Source organism: Sarcophilus harrisii, chromosome 1 (assembly GCF_902635505.1).
Source record: "Sarcophilus harrisii chromosome 1, mSarHar1.11, whole genome shotgun sequence".
Taxonomy (NCBI): Eukaryota; Metazoa; Chordata; class Mammalia; order Dasyuromorphia; family Dasyuridae; genus Sarcophilus; species Sarcophilus harrisii.
Window position 1 is genome coordinate 713,251,924 of NC_045426.1, and position 19,315 is coordinate 713,271,238.

Consider the following 19,315-nt stretch of genomic DNA (forward strand, 5'->3'; position numbering starts at 1 on the left):
TTCCCTGTTATCTCACCGGGTTCTTAGAGATGAGACTTCAGGTTGTTGTGAGCTCAGCCTGAGCAGCTGTAGGAGGAGGTCAGAAGCCGGGGCCGGGGTCCTGGGCCACGCTTGGCCCTCCTGGGTGTTTCAGGCTGGGGTCCAAGGTGTTCAGAATGTGGGCAGTTATTGGAGCACAGGGCGTTGCAGAGCCCAATGTCTCCAGTTTAGGACATGAGCATTGTAGAATTATAGAATAACGGAGTAGAGGTGTGGGGGGGATCCCCAAGACCATCTCTTCTAAGTTCACCTCCTGTTTATAGGGAGAGTGAAAAAGTGTCTGCCAGGACTAGGATAGGACCAGGAGAGACTAGAAAGAGCAGGAAGACTTCCTGAGAGGTTCAGGGTAAACAGAGAGAACCTCAGTGTCCAGGGCAGGAGGCCCCCCCCCTCGGGAGACCCTTTGGCCACTGGACAGGATGCCAAGTGTGCCCCAAGCCATCCTCCCCAAGGAGGATCATGTTCCCGAGGCTCTAGCCCAGGAAGTGGCAGCTCATTTGACAGCATGATTGCTTGTTCTAACTCCTCCCAGTGCTGCCTTCTGTGCTCCGATGTTCCGGGCTGCCTCGTGGGGACCGCGTCCACGCCGGGGCATCACATCCAGTTCTGAGCATCACAAGGGTCAGAGACGCCCTCTCGTCCGTCTCGTCCTTTCTGGTGCACCAGCTACAAGCACTCGCTTCTAGCATCGCTGCCCCGTGAACTTTGACTCGCCCCATTTTTCTGCACGGCTGCTTTTGAATAAGCAGGGAGAGTGACAGGGAGGAGGAGGGGAAGAGGGGACCCAGACTATGGATCTGAGCAACAGAGAGCTTGGCCACTCACTTGGCAATGGGCAGGATGTCACCATGACAACCTCCCTTCTGCTTTTTCCTCCCTTGATGCTCATCCAAATACTCTCCACTGTGCTCCTCCCCACCCCCATTTCTGGTTCCTGGATTTCCTTACATGAGCATGTCTTAGTACACAGCACCAGCCCCCACACCTTTATACTGATCTGCTTTCTTTTACATAAAATATCATCCTGAGGCAGCCATCAGCCCCTACTCCCAGGGACCACCTCGCTGTCCCTGGGCCCAGAGACACCCAGGGATCAGCTGCTGGCCCCCAGTAGCAGGCTCTGTGGTATTTGCTAGAAGGAACATGAACGTGATGGCGGGGATCCAGTGGAGGAGGAAAAGAGCCAAGTCCACCATAGTTGATTGTCGCCAAGGAGACTAGGCTCTGTGTGCTTCACTTGGCTTCATGCCGAGTCTTGAGGGAAGCCCGAGATCCTGAGACTTGGCCGTGAGGAAGGAGAGTCACCGGGGTGGGGTGGAGAGGGTCATACGAAGGTGCAGTGATGGCAGACACGGTGATGGGCGAGAGGAACAATGAGCAGCCCAGGATGATGGATTCACAGAGTGGAGGGAGAAGGAAAGGACTTCAGGAAATAAGTATCACGTGTCCACTGTGGGGCGGACATTGGGCTAAGGGCTTGACAAAGCGATCTCCTTAGTCTATGCTGCTGCTGCGCTGGTTAGGTGCTATTAAAATCCCTGTTTTACAAACAAGCAAACAGACAGAGGTGGCGACTTGGCCAGGACCCCACAGTGAGCAAGTGTCTGAGGCCAAATTTGAACCTTTCCTGGCTCTAGGGCTGCTGCTCTATCCCCTTAACTGGAGAGCAGTGATGGAGGAGCCCAGAAAGGGAGGGAGAACTAGGGAAGGCTGCACAAGGATCAAGGTTTTGACGCAATCTGTGATTGTGACCTGCAAATAGTGGTCTCTGAAGGACCTCCCTGCTGATGGGGGCTCATTTTTCACATGGACTGTGCAGTGGATGTTCTCCTCCATGATCTCTGGTGAGGACGCGGTCTACTGTTTTGTGCAGTGCTTAAAGCAGATAATCAGAAGGTGCTTGATTAGGTTCTCTCTATTGATATATCTCTAAAGGAGCCTCCTATGATTTTAAGGGAGTCATATGTTTCACCTTGGGGCATGTCCCCAACTCTTGGCTACATCAGATTCAAGACACTCTGTGTGTCTATATCCTTCCATGGACCAGAAGTCCCATTGAAGTGTTTATTTTGACTAATTAGCCAGTGGAGACAACTTCAAAAAAGGTATTTTAATGAAATGGAAAAATAAAAAAGTAACAGCTAAAGAAAGGGCCCCCAAACCTGGAACTTACATACAACATCAGTGGGAAGAATGAATGTACTTCAAGAAGGTGGCCTGAGTGCACGTGTGGAGAGGAAGACAGGGAGTAAATGCATGCAGTTGGAACATATGCGTGAAGTAGTACTGCTACAAGGAACACTAGTGGCCAGGATCCATGTTTAGAAACAATATGTTCTATGAAGGCCATTAAACCCCAGACATAGCAGCCTTCCACGTCATCTATCGGGGGACCATGGAACCCCTGCCCTTGTGACTCGGCTTGGCAGCCTTCCGTAGCCAGCTGTTGGGGGCACCATGGATCCATGGAATGGATCTCTTGTTGCTCTGGTGTGCCTCTGTGCTGGGGGAGTGATGGAATCACCAGAAGGCTTGATGCAAGGAGACCAATTTTTCCTAAGGGTCTCAGAGACCTGGTGAGAGGAGGTCCTTACCCAGGCCCTGGCTTGGAGGGAGGATATTTTATGTGAAAGAAAGCAGATCAGTATAAAGGTGTGGGGGCTGGTGCTGCGTACTAAGACATGCTCATGTAAGGAAATCCAGGAACCAGAAATGGGGGTGGGGAGGAGCACAGTGGAGAGTATTTGGATGAGCATCAAGGGAGGAAAAAGCAGAAGGGAGGTTGTCATGGTGACATCCTGCCCATTGCCAAGTGAGTGGCCAAGCTCCCTGTTGCTCAGGTCCATAGTCTGGGTCCCCTCTTCCCCTCCTTCTCCCTGTCACTCTCCCTACTTATTCAGCACCTCCAAGTCCTGTCCTTTCTGCCCTTTCATGCTCCCTCCTGAGGCCTGTTTTTTTCACTCACACTTTCTCTTTGGGTCACTTCCTCACCATCCCAGGGCTGATTCCTGACAATAACCTCCTTTTTCTAGTCTCAGAATAGTATGGCTTGGGAGCATCTAAGGCTGCATTTGATTCAGGTTTTCCTGACTCCTGGCTATGTGATTCATGCACTGGACCTGTATTTCCCTCATACTCTTCATTTCTTTCCATTCGAGAGTCTCCCCTTTGAACAAAAAACAGTTTCAGATTCAGGTCAGGGCTCAGAATGGAGAGAAGAACTTTGGGAAGAAGTCAGCACGTTGGATGGAAGGGACCTTTGATCTTCCACTCAGCCGGGGCTTGGCCCCTTTGGCTTTTTCCCATGAGGATTGTCAGGGGCCCCCATGTTGTGAGCCACCATCAAGGGGAGGGGAGATCAGACCTAGAAGACGTGAGAGACAATTGAATGATAAAGCAGATGTTTATTGAAAGTAGAGGAGGAGGGGGGAAGAGGTTGGGAAGTCCATTGTGGGGCTTGAGGGAGGAAGCATGTGGGCATCTAAGTGCACTGGGTTGAGGACAGCTCCTTCTGGAAGACCTGGTCTTCATGGGTGACCTTGCAGCTATAGAGGCTGCCAGAAAGCCACTGGTCAGCAGGGAGCAAGAGGTAATTGCTGAATGAGTACTTGTCAGTCTGGTGAGCTGGCTGTCATCACCCCCTCAGTCACAGGGGAACCATCCTTGGTCCAAGCCATGTCCACAGTTCCTAGGTAGAAGCCATTTACCAGGCACACGAGTGTAATGGGCCAGAACTCTGTACTTGAAACAAGGATTCTTACAAGGTGCTATGTCAGTGGAATTGATAAGACAATGGTTGTCTAGTTTAGCAGAGTGATTAATAGTTCTCTAGTTCAGTACATGTACTTAGTACTTAATCAAGTTCTACAAGATTGACACCTAGAATAATGTAATTATAATACAGCATATGAGCTGGGACAACTCAGCCAGACAGATTCACTCCATCTCACACCACCATGGTGGCATTTTACTGAAATCAAGATTCTGGAAGGCCTCCAAGAAAGCTGGCCCGGGGCCCCAGGCCCTTAGATTGTGTAGGAGATAATAAAAATGGCTATTGTTGTGGTGATTACTCTGCTGAAACGAAGACCGGTCCAGAGACTTCCAGAACACCAATCAGAACACTACATTTTGGCGTCCGAACGTGGGGCTAAGGACCTACATTCTCGACCTCAAGGAAAATGTGTAGAAAGCATAGACTAATAAAAAACCAAGGATTGATTGTAAATTGGGAGCAGATCATTGGATTTTAGAAACAGTACAGTACTCGTCTCCTTGTTTCTCTAAGGAAGAAGAATTAGAGGCAGACAAGTGGAAACTAGTAGGAGAGCAACTAAGTGAATGTTACAATGATAATGGTCCTGATTCAATTCCTAAAGAAACACTCTATACATACAACTTAATACAACTGGCTTTAGGAAATTACATAAGTTAGAAAATAAGGAAAAAGAAGAAAGTGCAGGAGGGGGAAGATACTGAAAAACTAGGTGAAAAGCATGAAGAATTAGACAAGAAAGGAGTTAAGTACAATTCTGATGAAATTAAGGAGTGTGGTGCTTCACAGCAGGAGCCATTAGGGCATTCCCCATCCCCTGACATACCCCCCTCAATTAACACTTCATGCGTGGAGGAAGAAGGAGGAGGGGAAGGGGCAGTGACAGAATCAGCACCACCTTTGATGCAGCCTATGACATGATTACAAAAGGCACTAGTTAAAGCTAAAAAAGGACAGGATTTATTTGATTTAATAGAAGCATACCCTATTATTCAACAGTTTGATTCTTCAGATCAAGAAAGGAGAAGATACACTCCTTTTGATCTGGAAATTATCAAAGATTTGAAAAAGGGACACACTCTTTATGGGGCTACATCGTCTTATGTTAAAATGTTACTAGAGAATTTTAGCTTATGAAATTTTAACCCCTAGTGATTGGAAATCTATAGCAAGGACATGTTTAGAACCAGGACAAAACTTGTTCTGGCTTTTAGATTATAGTGAACTATGCAGAATACAAGTCCAACGAAAGAGGCAAACTGGAGTTAATATACAAATCACCTTTGACCAACTAGCAGGTAAAGGTCAGTATGCAGACACTTTAGAACAGATTAATTACCCTTTGATAGCATATGAGCAAATTGCTGCTGCTGCTATCAAAGCATGGAGCTCCCTCCCAGGAAAAGATAGAGGGGAAGCCTTCATGAAAATAGAGCAAGGTCCCAACGAACCTTTTGCTGATTTTGTGGGGTGTCTGTAGACAGCTGTCATACGAACAATTGGAGAAAATGCAGCAACAGGAATAACGATCAAACAACTTGCTAGAGAAAATGCTAATGAGGTCTGTAGAAGAATTATTCTGGGAATACACAACGATGCTCCTTTAGAAGAGATCATAAGACACTGTGCCACAGTGGGCACAAATGCCTTTTATACCCAGGTTATGATGTAGAACATGGGAAGACAGGGTTCTTCTTGGCAAGGGACTTCCAGAGAGACTCATCAATGCTTTCAGTGTGGTAAAGTTGGGCATCTGAAAGCTCAATGTAGGCATAGAGATAGACTGAGAAGACAGTATGAGAGAACAAGACCCAAAACCCTATGTACAAAATGAAATAAAGGCCTCCACTGGGCCTTAGAATGTAGATTGATCCAGAGAAATGAGAGGTGGGGCCCAGTTCCCAGACCTCAAACAAAAATCAGGTGGGGCATGATGGCAGCCAAGGTTACACCCAGAGAGTCTTTAGAAGTTGAGGACTCTGATATGATCAATCAGCAGAGAAGCAATAAGATGGGAGAAAGGAACTACAATTGGCAGAGAATACAGGCTTTTTAACTCAACAGAAGGGCAGTGTCCAGTGTGAGCAGCTCCAATGTAATTGCCTGGTTATGTGAAGAGATCCAGAAAGTGGTGAATGGAAGGAACTAGATAGGTTAACTGCTTGGGAAGAGTGTTTGTGTCTCTACAGATGGAGAAGGAATCAAATGGTTGCCAACAAGCGGTATTTGCCTTGTTCATCAGAGAGAGACAGAAAAAGAGAAAACCTCGAAACAAAGAAGACCTAAAAATATCTGACACTGAAAGAGCATGGCTGATAATGAGACCATTGCAGGACTTTAAAACCAGCAGGAATCATTGGCTTTCCTGAGACATGATAAGACTGATACAGGACTTCAAAATCTGCAGAAATCATTGGATTCTCTGACACATGAAGTAATGGACAATAGAATTCTTTTGGACTATTTCTAGGACTTATTGACATGTATAATTCCTCATGTTGATTCATGTTGTTTGTTTGTAATACCTCCCATGTTAATGGATTTATGTATACCTGTTTCAAGTAAGACCCTTCAGAAACTGGCTAATCTGGTTTGATTCTCAATTTTCCTTTGGTTTTCATCTCCCTTCCTGAGACTTCAGGGAGGGCGTGTTCACCTCCTTTTTTGTGTTTTCACCCCCTTTTTCTGAGATGTCAGGGAGGGCATGATCACCTCCTTTGGGGGGTTCTCTCCTCCCTGAGAAGTCAGGGAGGGCATGACCACCTATGTTCTAAAATAAAAGAAAGGGGGAGATGTTATGGGCCAGAACTCTGTACTTGAAACAAGGATTCTTACAAGGTGCTAAGTGGAATTAATAAGACAATGGTTGTTTAGCATGGTGCTTAATAAGTTCTCTAGTTCAGTACTTGTACTTAGTACTTAATATAGTTCTACAAGATTGACACCTATTCTACAAGATTCACACCTAAGATTATGTAATTATGTATAAGCCGGGACAAACTCAGCCAGACAGATTCATTCCATCTCATACCACCATGGTGGCAGGACTCTCCTCCTTCACTTCTCCACTGAAACCAAGACTCTGGAAGACCTCCAAGAAAGCTGGCCCTGGCCTCAGGCAAGGAAACTAGACTTTGAAGGAGATAATAAAGGATTTGGACTTAACACCTGCCTATTCTCTGGTGATTAATCTGCTGAAAGGAAGGCTGGTCCAAAGATCTCCAGAAAACCAACCAGAACACTACCCACGAGGGTGGCCTTTTGGGTGTCTAGCTCAAGTTGGGATGGCAACTTTTTCCTCATGGGAATGGGAATCTCTGGTTGGAGCTGGGATGTTTGACCCCAGTTAGTGTCCAGAATAAAGGACAAAAAATCTATAGCAGATTTCCCAGAGCCCTTGGAACCCCCCCAAAGGGGAGATGAGAAAGAGAGTAACTCACCAAGAACAATCAGCTGGGTGCCTCCACCGGACACAGCCCACCCATTCATAAGTCCCACTGTGTGACTTGGCCCAGACACTGTGGACCCCCATCTGCAACGGGGAATCCAGACACTGTGATCAAGGAGCTCTCCTCAGGGGCAGGCTTTACTGCCCTCCTTTTAGAAAGCAGGGGTAGGTGCCCCTCCATGCCCCCCACTACGCTCCCCAAAACCTCGGCCACGAAAGAGGGCAAAGGTGTGAATTGTGAGAAAGTCATCATCCAGGAGACTGGCTCTTCCTGAAAGGCTGTTCCCTCCTTTGGGCAGGGTGGGAATAATCATGGAGGCACCTGGGGTCTGATGCTGGGAGCTCAGGACCACAGTCAGGGCTGATGCTTCTCAGTATTTTCCCATGGCCTTTCCCTTTCATGACCTCATTTGATCCTCACAACACCAGGGGACCATTGGTATGAAAAGCTTTTTTACAAAGGAAGTGCTGAAGCCTGAGAGAAGGGAAAGGAGTGGTCTAAGATCCTCCAACTAGTTACTATGAGAGGTGGTCTCTGAGTTAGGTTGGAGAAGGGAGGGAGAAGAAGGAGAAAACAGCATCCTGGTCCTCGGGGGCTCACGAAACTCCAACTAGTGCAAGATTGTCCAACTAGTTTCAATGAGAGGTGGGATCTGAGTTGGGCTGGAGAAGGGAGGGAGAGAAAGGAGAAAACAGCATCCTGGTTCTTAGAGGGGCTCACGGTCTGTTTAGCCAAGAGGAGATAAAACCTACATAGTAGGCCAGCTCCTCATGCCCTCTGGGAGGAGATGGCTCAGGAGACATTGTGAGTGTATGGGATTCAAGAAGCAGATCCCAAGAGGAAGGCAGAGAAGAACTGAGTGACCTCTGGATGATCCAGGGGCTATGGTAGTCATGGAAGGCTTCTTGGAAGAAGTAGGATCGATGCAGGAAAGGGAAGAGGGGAGCAAACCACGGTCAAGGTGGGAGGAGGGACAGGAAAGAGTTGAAGAGTGAGAGGAGTGGAGGAGATGCAAGTTTGTGTGGGGCTGGGAAGACCAAGTTTGCCCTCCTTGTCCTGGAGGCTATGGGAAATCATGGAGTGTTGTTGAGTAAAGGATGGGCAGAGTGGGCAGAAGGTTTGAGCCTGAAACCCTGCCATGTTCCATCCCAACCCCATGCCCTAGCACGAGTCCCCCAAACTGGCATGCAGTCCATTCTGAATGCTTATCTTCTAATTTGAAATGGGGTTTATCCTCTTTGAGATCTTTTGGGGTTGTTGTGGGCAGAGCACTCTCTGGGAGATGTGCAGGGAGGGGATGTGGGAGCAGGGGCTAGAGACAGTCCTGCCCAGGGAGAGATGAAAGTCAAGATCGACCAGAAGGATGGGAGCCCGCGGGGGTTTTGGGATGTCTTTGGGAACCAATTGTCCAAGTGACCGTCAAGCTTCAACGCTGAAGGGAACTCAGGTTTTTGTGCTTGTGACTGTGGCAGGTAATGAGTGTGACCTGCGTGCTCTGAAACCCACTGTCCTCCCTGTTGTGCACAGAAATGGGGTCTTCTCCTCTCTTTCCCCAAGACTTCAGGGCCAGGGGACTGGCCAGATGGATGCCTGTGCCCTGGGCACTCTGTGTGTGAGGCCGGTGGTCCCAAGAAGACAGCCAACTCTCTGAAGGAAGGGGCTGAGTCTCCTGTATGTTATGTGCCTGCCAAAGAGCAGAGACCAGAACTGGGCTTGGAGGAGCTGCTCAGGAAGACCCGGCTCTTCCATGAAGTAGGAGAGGGGGCAATGAGCGGGCTGGGGTGAGATTGAGCCCAGGGACCTCCTGGGCTCAGTAACGCTGCTGGTGGTCGCACCCTCAGCACCTTTTCCTGCTTTGGGGGGGCCCGCTTCCCTCTCCTGGCCTCTGCTTCCCACACCATCCATCCTTCTTCTGTCTCTTGGGAAGGGCTGAGGAGGGTGAGCGCCCAGTATTTGGGCCAGGGCTCCTGGGCAGGGGGAAGACTCCTCAGCCACGTGTCCCAAGGATGCCTGGGGATCAGGGCCGAGTCCTGTGTGGATGGCTCACTACCAATGATTTTTGCATTGTAGTGATTCCAGAGACTTGGTTCCGGCTGGTCTCCCACCTTTGGGTGACCATTCGGGTCCTACTGGGGCTTTCTTTGCCCTTCCCTAGTGGGCCCTTTCCTCAGTGCTGTTCCCTGGGCAGCTTCCATCATTCCCGGAGGCCTCCTTTGGGTGATTGTAATGACAGATCTGACTGTCCTACTATGGAATCTGGGGGCTGTCCTTGGATGCCTGGTTCTGGCTGCTGGGAGATCCCAGGGAGAGGGGGTGTCGGATGTCCCAGGGTGAGCCAGCATGCACGGGGAGGAGAGGCTGTCCATTCTTTGCCTAGAGAGCCTTGGACAGACATGTCAGGGGACCCCATGTTGCGAGCCACCATCAAGGGGAGGGGAGATCAGACCCAGAAAACATGAGAGACAATTGAATGAGAAAGGAGAAGATCTTTATTGAAAGTAGGGGAGGAGGGGGAAGAGGTGGGGAAGTCCATTGTGGGACGTGAGGGAGGAAGCATGTGGGCTTCTAAGTACACTGGGTTGAGGACAGCTGCTTCTGGAAGACCTGGCCTTCATGGGTGACCTTGCAGCTGTAAGTGCTGTCAGAAAGCCATTGGTCAGCAGAGAGTGAGAGGTAACTGCTGGCTGTATACTTGTTGTCACTCTGGCGGACTGGGGGGCTGGTCATCACCCCGTCGGTCACGGGGGAGCCATTCTTGGTCCAAGCCATGTCCAAATTCCTTGGGTAGAAGCCATTTACCAGGCACACGAGGGTGACCTTTTTTGTGTCTAGCTCAGGTTTGGATGGAGCAAAGGCACTGATGATGGGGGATGCCTTGGGCTGACCTGGGAGATGTGGAAAAAGAGGGAGAGTTAGGTAGAGAAGAGAAAAGGGCCAGAGAGACCCCCTGGTCCCCAGCCCTGAATGTCCAGTCCAGATCCCACCAGAGCCTTAGGGCTGGAAAGTGCTTGGTGGGAAGGAGCAAGGCCTGGCTCAGTGTGTCAGAAGTCTTGGGTTAGAAGCCTCTTTTCTCCTATAGACTAGAGAAAAACTATATATAATCTATATAGTCATATAGATGAACAAACTGAGTCTCCAGCCATGGGAAGTCCCACAAAAGTCCCCGAATAGGAAGAAGTAGGGCTCAGATTTGGAGCCATGTCCTCTGACCCCCAGTAGTGCTCCCGTGTTCTCTGGGTTTTGTAAAGTGGACTCTGGCCTGAATTTCTGGGCACCAGGAGATCAGTCTTTCTCCTGTCTGGCCTGTAAACTCTTCACCCGCTGGTCAGTCAGGGTCACTGATCTCTGCCCTCACATTCCAGGCCAGACCTTCTGTTCTGTCAGATCTGGTTCTGCTCGGGCTCCTCTTAAACCCTCCAGGCAGAACCTAGCCAGTGCTGCTGGGAAGTCCAGTGCATGGCCAGGGCTGTCCTTCCTGCCCTGTCCCCACTTCCCCCGAGCCGCTCTCCTGCCTGTCCTGGGGGGCTCTGCCTGTCTGTCCGGAGCCATCCCTTTGCCTTGAACAATCCGGCCCAGTGTGTCTTTGGGGCTTTCTCTGTTGTGGAGCGGGCCCCTGGGGTCAGCCTGCCTGCTCTGAGGAAGTCTGCGCTGAGCCGTCTCTGCTGGGCAGGAGGTCCGGTGTGGGGAGTCCCTGGGCCCTGGGCAGACTCTGTTCCAGAGGTGCTCAGTCTTCATGAAGCCCAGGTCTTCCTGGGAGTCTGTCTTTGGCCAGATGCCCCCCTCTGTCCCAGTCCATGGTCTCCCTCCCTGCTGTCTTGTGGGAGCAGATCTCTTGTGTGCTCCTCTCCTGAGTCTCAGGGATGCCTCCTCTATTTGTCCTCCCAGGACACTGGGCCCCCCAGGATGAGGGGGTCCTTCTGAGAAGTACAGCTCCCCGGTCCCTCCAAACCCTCTCTTGGAGAACTAACAGTTCCCTGAGGGAGCCCAGGTCTGACCATCCTCCCCCAGACTTCCCTGTGCCCGGCTCCAAGTGTCCCTTGAGTGCAGCCCAGTGCTCAGATCTTAGGTGTCTGAATTTCTAAAGGTTTCTCATTGAGCCCAAAGGATGGAGGGAGACAGAGCTAGGCTGGGAGAGTCAAGGCTATTTCCATAGATCATCCAAGTCCCTGAGACAACCCCCAGAGAGGAAGGGAGCTCAGAGAAGAGGGGGCAAAAAAGCAGAGGTCAGGGGCCACAGCAGACTGAGGATCTTTAGGAAGAGCTTGCAAATGGGACCCTAGATAGGACAATTGCTGACCAGAGCAAACAAGGGGAAACTTTCCCACAGCCCCCAGTATCCCAGAAAGGGAGAGAGAAAAAGAGCGACTCACCAGTGACGGTCAGGTGGGTCCCTCTGCCGAACACCCAACACAGTGACACAGCCCTGAACAAAAACCTCCCAGTGATTTGTCTCACCCCCTCCCCTTCCCCTCTGTGCAGCTGTGAGACAGGAACACTGGCCCCTCCACCTGGGTCATCAGGGCCCAGAGGCCCCTCTCCCCCTCATCACAGAGCTGGGCCAGGTGTCCCCCAATTCCCCAGTCAGTCAACACTTGCCTCCACACTCTAGACTTGAGAGAAAACCTATTTCCTGAGTGGACATGAGTTGCCATGACAGGGCCTTATTCAGGAATTCCACAAGTAACCTGTAGGGAACACGTGTCAGGTTGGGATTTTTAGGGTCTTTTCCAATATAGTCCCCACAGATTGTCACCTTAGGATCTCATAGCACTTAATATAAATCACCTAATTCTTGGTATAAACTTCTGGGAATCATGTTTCCAGGGAGGTGACAGACATGGGGTGGATGATCCCGGGCTGAGGAGAATAATGTCCAGGGTTCTGGAATGCTCTCCTTTCCCCTACATTCCCTTCCCCTATCACAGTGTGGGGCCATGTTGTCTGGGCTGCAGGGGCTGGTGGGATTGATTCCTTGATTCAGGTCCTGGCTTTTTGAGGGTTTTAGGGGGAAATGGGACTTGAAAGGGGCCTTTCTCTTCATTTCCCACCTCCATTCAGTTCCCTTTCACCCACACCCCACGTTAGAGACTCTGGTCATTAGTGTAGGGAAGACAGGTGAGGGATCAGGGCTGCTTAAGTTATCTTTTGAAGCCAGGGCTTTTTGACTCAGGGATGGTCACCCCATGTGGGAATAAAGAATCGTCTAGAGATTTCAGCCCCCATTCCCCTCCTGTGTGTGAGCCACGGCCAGTAACACACTCTCAGAATCAGCCCTTTTCAAGCAAGCTGGAAGCCCCTCAGTGACAGGTCATTAAGTGCCCGCCGTGCTGCTAAGCATTTCCCTAATACTTGGCAGTGTGGAGCATGACCCAATTGTTAGCCAAGAAAGCTCTTCCCTTGGACTGCCTTGAGGAGATGGTGGAGACTGAAGGTCTGGCTTGTTATGGTCCAGGGGACCATCAAAAGTTGGTCATAACTGAACAACGGCCTAGAAGGTGAAAGTGAAGCTCAGAGAAGGCTCCCAGATCTCGGCATTTATCCCTTCTCTAGGCTTTTAAACTCCATCCCATTTTTAAGCCCTCAGAGGCTCGTCCTCCAAAGGCGTTTGGGTTCAGAATTGCCTTCCTGCCTGAGCAAGGGGGTGCTCAGCTCTGCTTGCTGATGTCCCAACAAGGTCCTTCACCATGGACAGCTCCGAATGTGCGCCCTTGTTCCCACTGCTGTGTATTTCCTTTCCTGCTGCTTCTGATTCTGGGTTCTGGAGCCTGGCAGGATGAGTCTTATTCTTCCATGCTGAGCCAGAACTTTAGGTACCCGAAGACCGCTCTCTTGGCCCTTTCCTTGATCCCAATGTTAGCTTCTTCACACAGCAGACCCCAAGTTTCTTTTAAATGATTCTCCAATTCCTTCACCTCCTTTAAATGATTCTCCCATTTCTCCCCCAGCTGAGTCCTGCTTCCTCCTAAAAATTACCTTCTCTTTGTCAACGTTCTTCTTCCCTTATGGTGTCCAGAAGCAGATCTGGTTCTTGAGATGGGTCTGAGCAGAACAGGAGGCAGCTTCCTCTTGGCCTGGACACCACACAGCCTGAATGCAGCCCGGGCCCTGTCTCATCCTCACCTGTTTGTCTATTGCCTCCATCTGATACTGGAGACAGATCTCTTCTGTGGACAGTAGCCGGGTTATACCCAGTCTGTCCTGTTTCAGCAGGGCCAGAAAGGACAAAGAACCCAATAGACATTCTTATGTTACAAATGGGTGCCTCAGGCTAAAAAATGATGGGGAGGAAAGAAAGAGAAGGAGAAAGAGAGATAGAGAAGAGAGACAGAGAGATGTAGAGATAGATAGAAACATACACACACACACAGACAGAGAGAGAGAGAGAGAGAGAGAGAGAGAGAGAGAGAGAGAGACAGAGACAGAGAGAGTTAGACAGAGATGGGAGAGAGATAAAAAGAGATGGACTGAGACACATTAGAATCAGAGATGCCTAGATACAGAGATAGAGATAGAAAGAGCTGCCTCATATAGGAAGGGAATGCCCTAGATATTCTTTTAGGTAATTCCTTCTATCCACAAATCTATGATCCAAAGAACTTCCTGGTTAGCTCCCTGGAACTATCTCCCCGTCTCCCTAACAATCCTTAAGAGTGCAGATCTTCACAAAAATCATCCTTACCTAAGTCCACCCTGAACTTGCTTCTTGCACCTGAACAGTGGGCATTGATCTCTATCCTTGGATTAGTGACCACAAACTCATATCAAAGGATGAAAGCAGCTGTGATGATCAGAAGGGATTTAGAGACCAGATAGTCCAAGTATTTTTTTTAGCCTTAGGGATGAAGAATCTGAGCCCCAGGAAACACAATTCCTTCTCCTGGCAGTTAGGACTGGCAATGCTGGAATTGAATCTCCTATTGGGTGAGTCCCAAGCAGCCCATTTTCCATTGCTTCACTCAGGGTTTTCCTGGATTTTAAAGGCTCATTCTTGATCCCACCTCCTTTATAATGTCTGGACTAGTGCTCTGGAGGACCTCGGGAGCAGCCAGAGTCCTTGTTCTTAGTGGAGGAGTAAAGGAGGCAGGAGAGCCACCATGAGGCTTGTCAAAGATGGAATCATTTCCAGTCCTCTCAGCCCTTAAATACCTCAGTATGATTACATCATTACAGCATACTGAGCATGTGTGAACTAGAGAACCATGACATCACCATGCTAAGTACTGAATATATGTGGGAACTAGGGAACCATGACATCACCATGCTGAGCACTAAGTGTATGGGAACTAGAGAACCATGACATCACCATGGTGAGCACTAAGTATCTATGGGAACTAGGGAACCATGACATCACCATGCTAAGTACTAAGTATATATGAGAACTAGAGAACCATTACATGATCATGCTAAGTACTAACTATATGTATACTAAAGAACCATCCTCTCATCAATTTCTCTGAATTAACACCTTGTTGTAAGTATCCTTGTTTCAAGTATACTTCTCTAAAATTCTGGTCCTTTACACTCCTCCAATCCTAAGATCTCTCTGGTCCCATTCCTCTCCAGCTATCCTGAAGTCATTCTCCATCATCATTTCTTCTTGTTCTTATGACTGAGGGTCACTCTTGGAATCCAGAAAACCTCAGTTTCAACTCTATCTCAGACACAGCGTAGTTGTGACCTTGGGCCAGTCAGGAACCTTTCAGTGTCCCCAACAAGACTGTGTTTGAGAGAAGTGCCCATAGGCAGGAGAGATGGTCATGTCTATTTGGCAATTGTCTTCCCCTGACCAAGTGAAAGATCTGGAACAGCACAATCCTCATTATTATGGCCAGAGGATAGAGACCTAGAAAGGTCTTTGTGTGTCTTCTGGTCCAACCTGTCATTTTTACATTGGAGAAAGCTGAGTCCCAGGAAGAGGAAGTGCTTATTCCAAGGTAATGTGGCTAATTAAATGCTCAAGATAGTATTTGAACTCAAGCCTTTGGTCACCAAGTTCAACAATCTTTCTTTTCTAAGTCTCATTTCTTGGTATAGCAATGACGCAGACGATGGTAATGGTGATGAGTATGATGATAATGATAAAAGCTCATACTCTTTGACTCAGCAGTGTTTCTACTTGGCCTAATCCCAAGAGATCTTAAAGGAGGGAAAGGGATCCACATGTGCAAAAATGTTTGTGGCAGCCTTTTTCGTAGTGGCAAGAAACTGGAAACTGAGTGGATGCCCATCAATTGGAGAATGGCTGAATAAATTGTGGTATATGAATGTTATGGAATATTATTGTTCTGTAAGAAATGACCAGCAGGATGATTTCAGAAAGGCCTGGAGAGACTTACATGAACTAATGCTGAGTGAAATGAGCAGAACCAGGAGATCATTGTACACAGCAACAACAGAAGTATACGACAATCAGTTCTGATGGATGTGGCTCTTTTCAACGATGAGATGACTCAAACCAGTTCCACTTGTTCAGTCATAAGGAGAGCCATCTACATCCAGAGAGAGGACTGTAAGATCTAAGTGTGGACCACAACATAGCATTTTCGTGCTTTCTGTTGTCGATCGCTTGCCTTTTGTTTTGTTTCCTAGTTTTTTCCTTCTTAATCTGATTTTTCTTGTGTAGCAAGAAAACTGTATACATATGTGTACATATATTGTATTTAACATTTATTTTGACATATTTAGCATGTATTGGACTACATTCAGGGAAGGGGGTGAGGGAAAGGAGGTGAAAATTTGGAACAATAGGATTTGCAAGAGTCAATGTTGAAAAATTACCCATGCATGTGTTTTGTAAATAAAAAGCATATATATAAAAAAGAAACTCCATTTGAGCAAGGGAGTGGATTCTGGTTTGAGTCAGCAGCCAAGCTGACAGGATCCGGAGTCCAGGTATCTGGCTGGGATGTTGCCACCTCAGTATAAATGACTTTAGAGTTCTGGTGCAGAGAAGCTAACCAGATGCAATTTTTGACCAGGCTGGTTTTGTACTTTACCTTATTGGGATTAAAAGTACATAGGAGCTGAACCCATCTGCTGTCACCCCTCACTCTGCACCAGGGCTGAGGGAATTATCCGTGTGCTTGTTTGTTATATAGCTTCAAAGCCAATATCTCTTTGTAGAACCAAATTGATGCTCAATGGAAGTGGGGTGTGAATCCCTAGGCCCCTAAAATGGGGGCTCAGAGTCAGTGGCTGAGGAAAGAGACCCTCCTACCTCTGCTGGAGGATCCTGAGAAGGCAGGCTCAGAGGCCCCATGTCCCCTCCCCCCACTGCCTAGTTAGTGCTTGGGTCCCTTAAAGGCAGTGGGTGTGTCTGCCATGGTCTGCCCCACTGACTCTGGGACTCTCGGCTTCCTCTTCTGGATCCTCACTAACCATTCTCTTCCCAATAGCTTATGGCATTTTCACAGGATTGTGGAACAGTGTGCTCCTCTATGGCCTGCAGACTCCATTCTTGTCTTTCTCTTGCTCCCTCTGTCTGCCTTTCTTTCCCCATCTTCAGTCTCTCCTCTCCTTAATCTTTCTCTCATGTCATCTGGTCTTTTCTAGTCTTCTCTCCTTTCCTCTACGCTGTGTATGTAGTTAAGGACCTCTGGGCTTTCTCCAAAGGAGACAGAGAGTAGTCACGAAAAGAAGGTATTAGGTGCTTCTAGGACCAGCAAAGACTTCTTGAAGATCCTCAGTGAGGAAGGAGAGGTCCCTGGGGGGTGGAGAGGTCATACACAGGTGCAGAGATGGGAGCCGTGGTCATGGGGGAGGGAACAGCCCAGGATGACTGATTCACAGAATGGGGTGTTAAGGACCATGCCTAAGTGAAAGGGCAAGTCAACTCTCCAAGAGTCTCCACCACTGTGAATCGTAACACTAGAAGGGGTTACAAAGCAGCCTTCACAGATGTTCCTTGTGGATTGGGAATGAAATCAATTGGAAGCAGAGGGAAGAGGAGAGAGGTCAGAGAAAGCAACCGGCTCTCAGTCTCTTTGTATCATTACCATCCTCTCACAGGAAGAGATCCATTCTACAGGTCTGAGTTAGACCTCCAGCAGCAAGTGGCAGAGTGGCTCCCTTATCCCTACCTGGGGGGAGAAGGAAAGAATGCCTAGAAATAAGATTTAATTAAGTGCCCATTGAGTGGCAAACACTGGGTTATGGGCTTGACAAAATGATATCCATAACGAGTCTGCGCTGATTAGATACTATTAAAATCCCAAACAAAGAAACAGACAGAGATTGTGACTTGGCCAGGTCCCCACAGTGAGCAAGTGTCTGAGGCCATATTTAAACATTTCCTGGCTCTAGGGCTGCTGTTCTATCCACTTAACTGGAGAGCAGTGATGGAGGAGACTGGAAAGAGATGGAGAGTTAGGGAAGGCTGCACAAGGATCAAGGTTTTGATACAGTCACTGTATGGTAACTTGTAAGCAGAGTCCCTGAAGAAACTCCCACTGATGGGGGCTTCTTTCTCCCATGGATTATGCAGTGGATGTTCTCCTCTATGATCTCTGGTGAGGACGCGGTCCATTGTTTTATGGAGTAGAAAATCTGAGGTTTCTTGTTCAAGTTCTCTCAATTGCTCTCTTTCTCAAGGAGCCTCCTGTAAATTCACATGATTCACATGTTTCACTTGGGGCCATATCCCCAAGTCCAAGGCACAGGGCAGTTCCCCAGCTACTGGCTACACCAGGTTCAAGATACTCTGTGTCTCTGTATCCTTCCATGGCTCATGAGGCCTTATCAAAATCTTTATTAGCCAGCTGAGAGAACTCCTTCCAAACAAGGAGAGTGAGGGGGGGAGGCCTGGGGATGACCTGGGAAATGGAATAGAAGGAAGAGGAGCAGCTAATGGATTAGCTCCTGAACATGGCAGAATACATACAACAACAGAAGTGGATGTGCTCAGAGAAGTGTGGCCTGGGTTCTTCTGTGGAGGGGAAACCAGTGAATAAATGTATGCAGTGGGACCACCTGCATGAAAGAGCATCAAGAAAAGGAAGCCATGTGGCCAGGATCTATATTTAGTCATGGGGATGTGTTCTTTGATGGCCATTAAACCCTGCCTGTTCTTGGCAGCCTTCCAGGGAAGGTGAGATGTCAGGGGCACCATGGAACCCCTGCCCTTGTTACTCTGGCCTGGCAGCCTTCTGTGACCAGCTGTCGGGGACAGAACGGAATCACTGGTCTCTTACATGTGTCTTGGGAGTGATGGAGCCACCAGAAGGCCTGATGCAAGGAGACCAAATTTTCCTAACGATCTCAGAGTCCTGGTGGGAGGAGGTCCTTGCCCAGAACCTGGCTTGGGGGGGGATAATTTTTGTGAAAGAAATCTAATCAGTTTGAGGGTGTGGGGGCTTGTGCTACATACTAAGATGTGCTCATGTAAGGAAATCCAGAAGCCAGAAGGTGAGGGGGAAACATGTAGGTGAGTATTTGGATGATTGTCAAGGGAGAAAAAGCAGAAGGGAGGTTGTCATGGTGATGTCCTGTCCATTGCCAAGTGAGTGGCCAAACTTCCCATTAACCAGGTCCACAGCATAGATCCCCTCTTTCCCAACTCCTCACTGTCTGTCACTCTCCCTGTCTATTCAGCCCCCTCCCAATTTTGTCCTGCCTCTCATTCTTGTGCTCCCAGGATCACTCCCTCACCACCCTGGGCCTGGCTCCTGGCTGCATTTGGTTCAATCTAATCACTCAGCAAGAATTTTTTCAGGCCATTAAGATGTGCAAAGCATGCTCACTAAGATATTTGATTAGATCCTCACAGCACCCTGGGTGAAAGGGAGTATTAATAGCAGCAAAACTAATAATAATGATAATAATAAAAGCTAGTCTTTCTATAACATTTTAAGTTTGGCAAAGAGCCTTACAGGTGCGACCTACTTGTCTACTCCCCACAGTGCAGGTGGGTGGATGTTGTCATTCTCACATTTTACAGATAAGGACACAGGAAGTAAAGGAAGATCAGGGGGCATAATTAGGAAGGCTCTACAGCTGGATTTGAATTCAGGTTTTCCTGACTTCAGGCCATGAGATTCATGCACTGGACCTACAT

At 48.5% G+C, this 19,315-nt stretch overlaps 1 gene segment (V, D, J or C); it reads right to left on the reverse strand.

Moving 5' to 3' along the window:
* Positions 1-9,729: 9,729 nt before the first annotated feature.
* Positions 9,730-16,784, reverse strand: LOC116420888. The segment is given in 2 exon segments: positions 9,730-10,148; positions 16,642-16,784. Coding segments are annotated over 2 exon segments (441 nt in total).
* Positions 16,785-19,315: the final 2,531 nt, after the last annotated feature.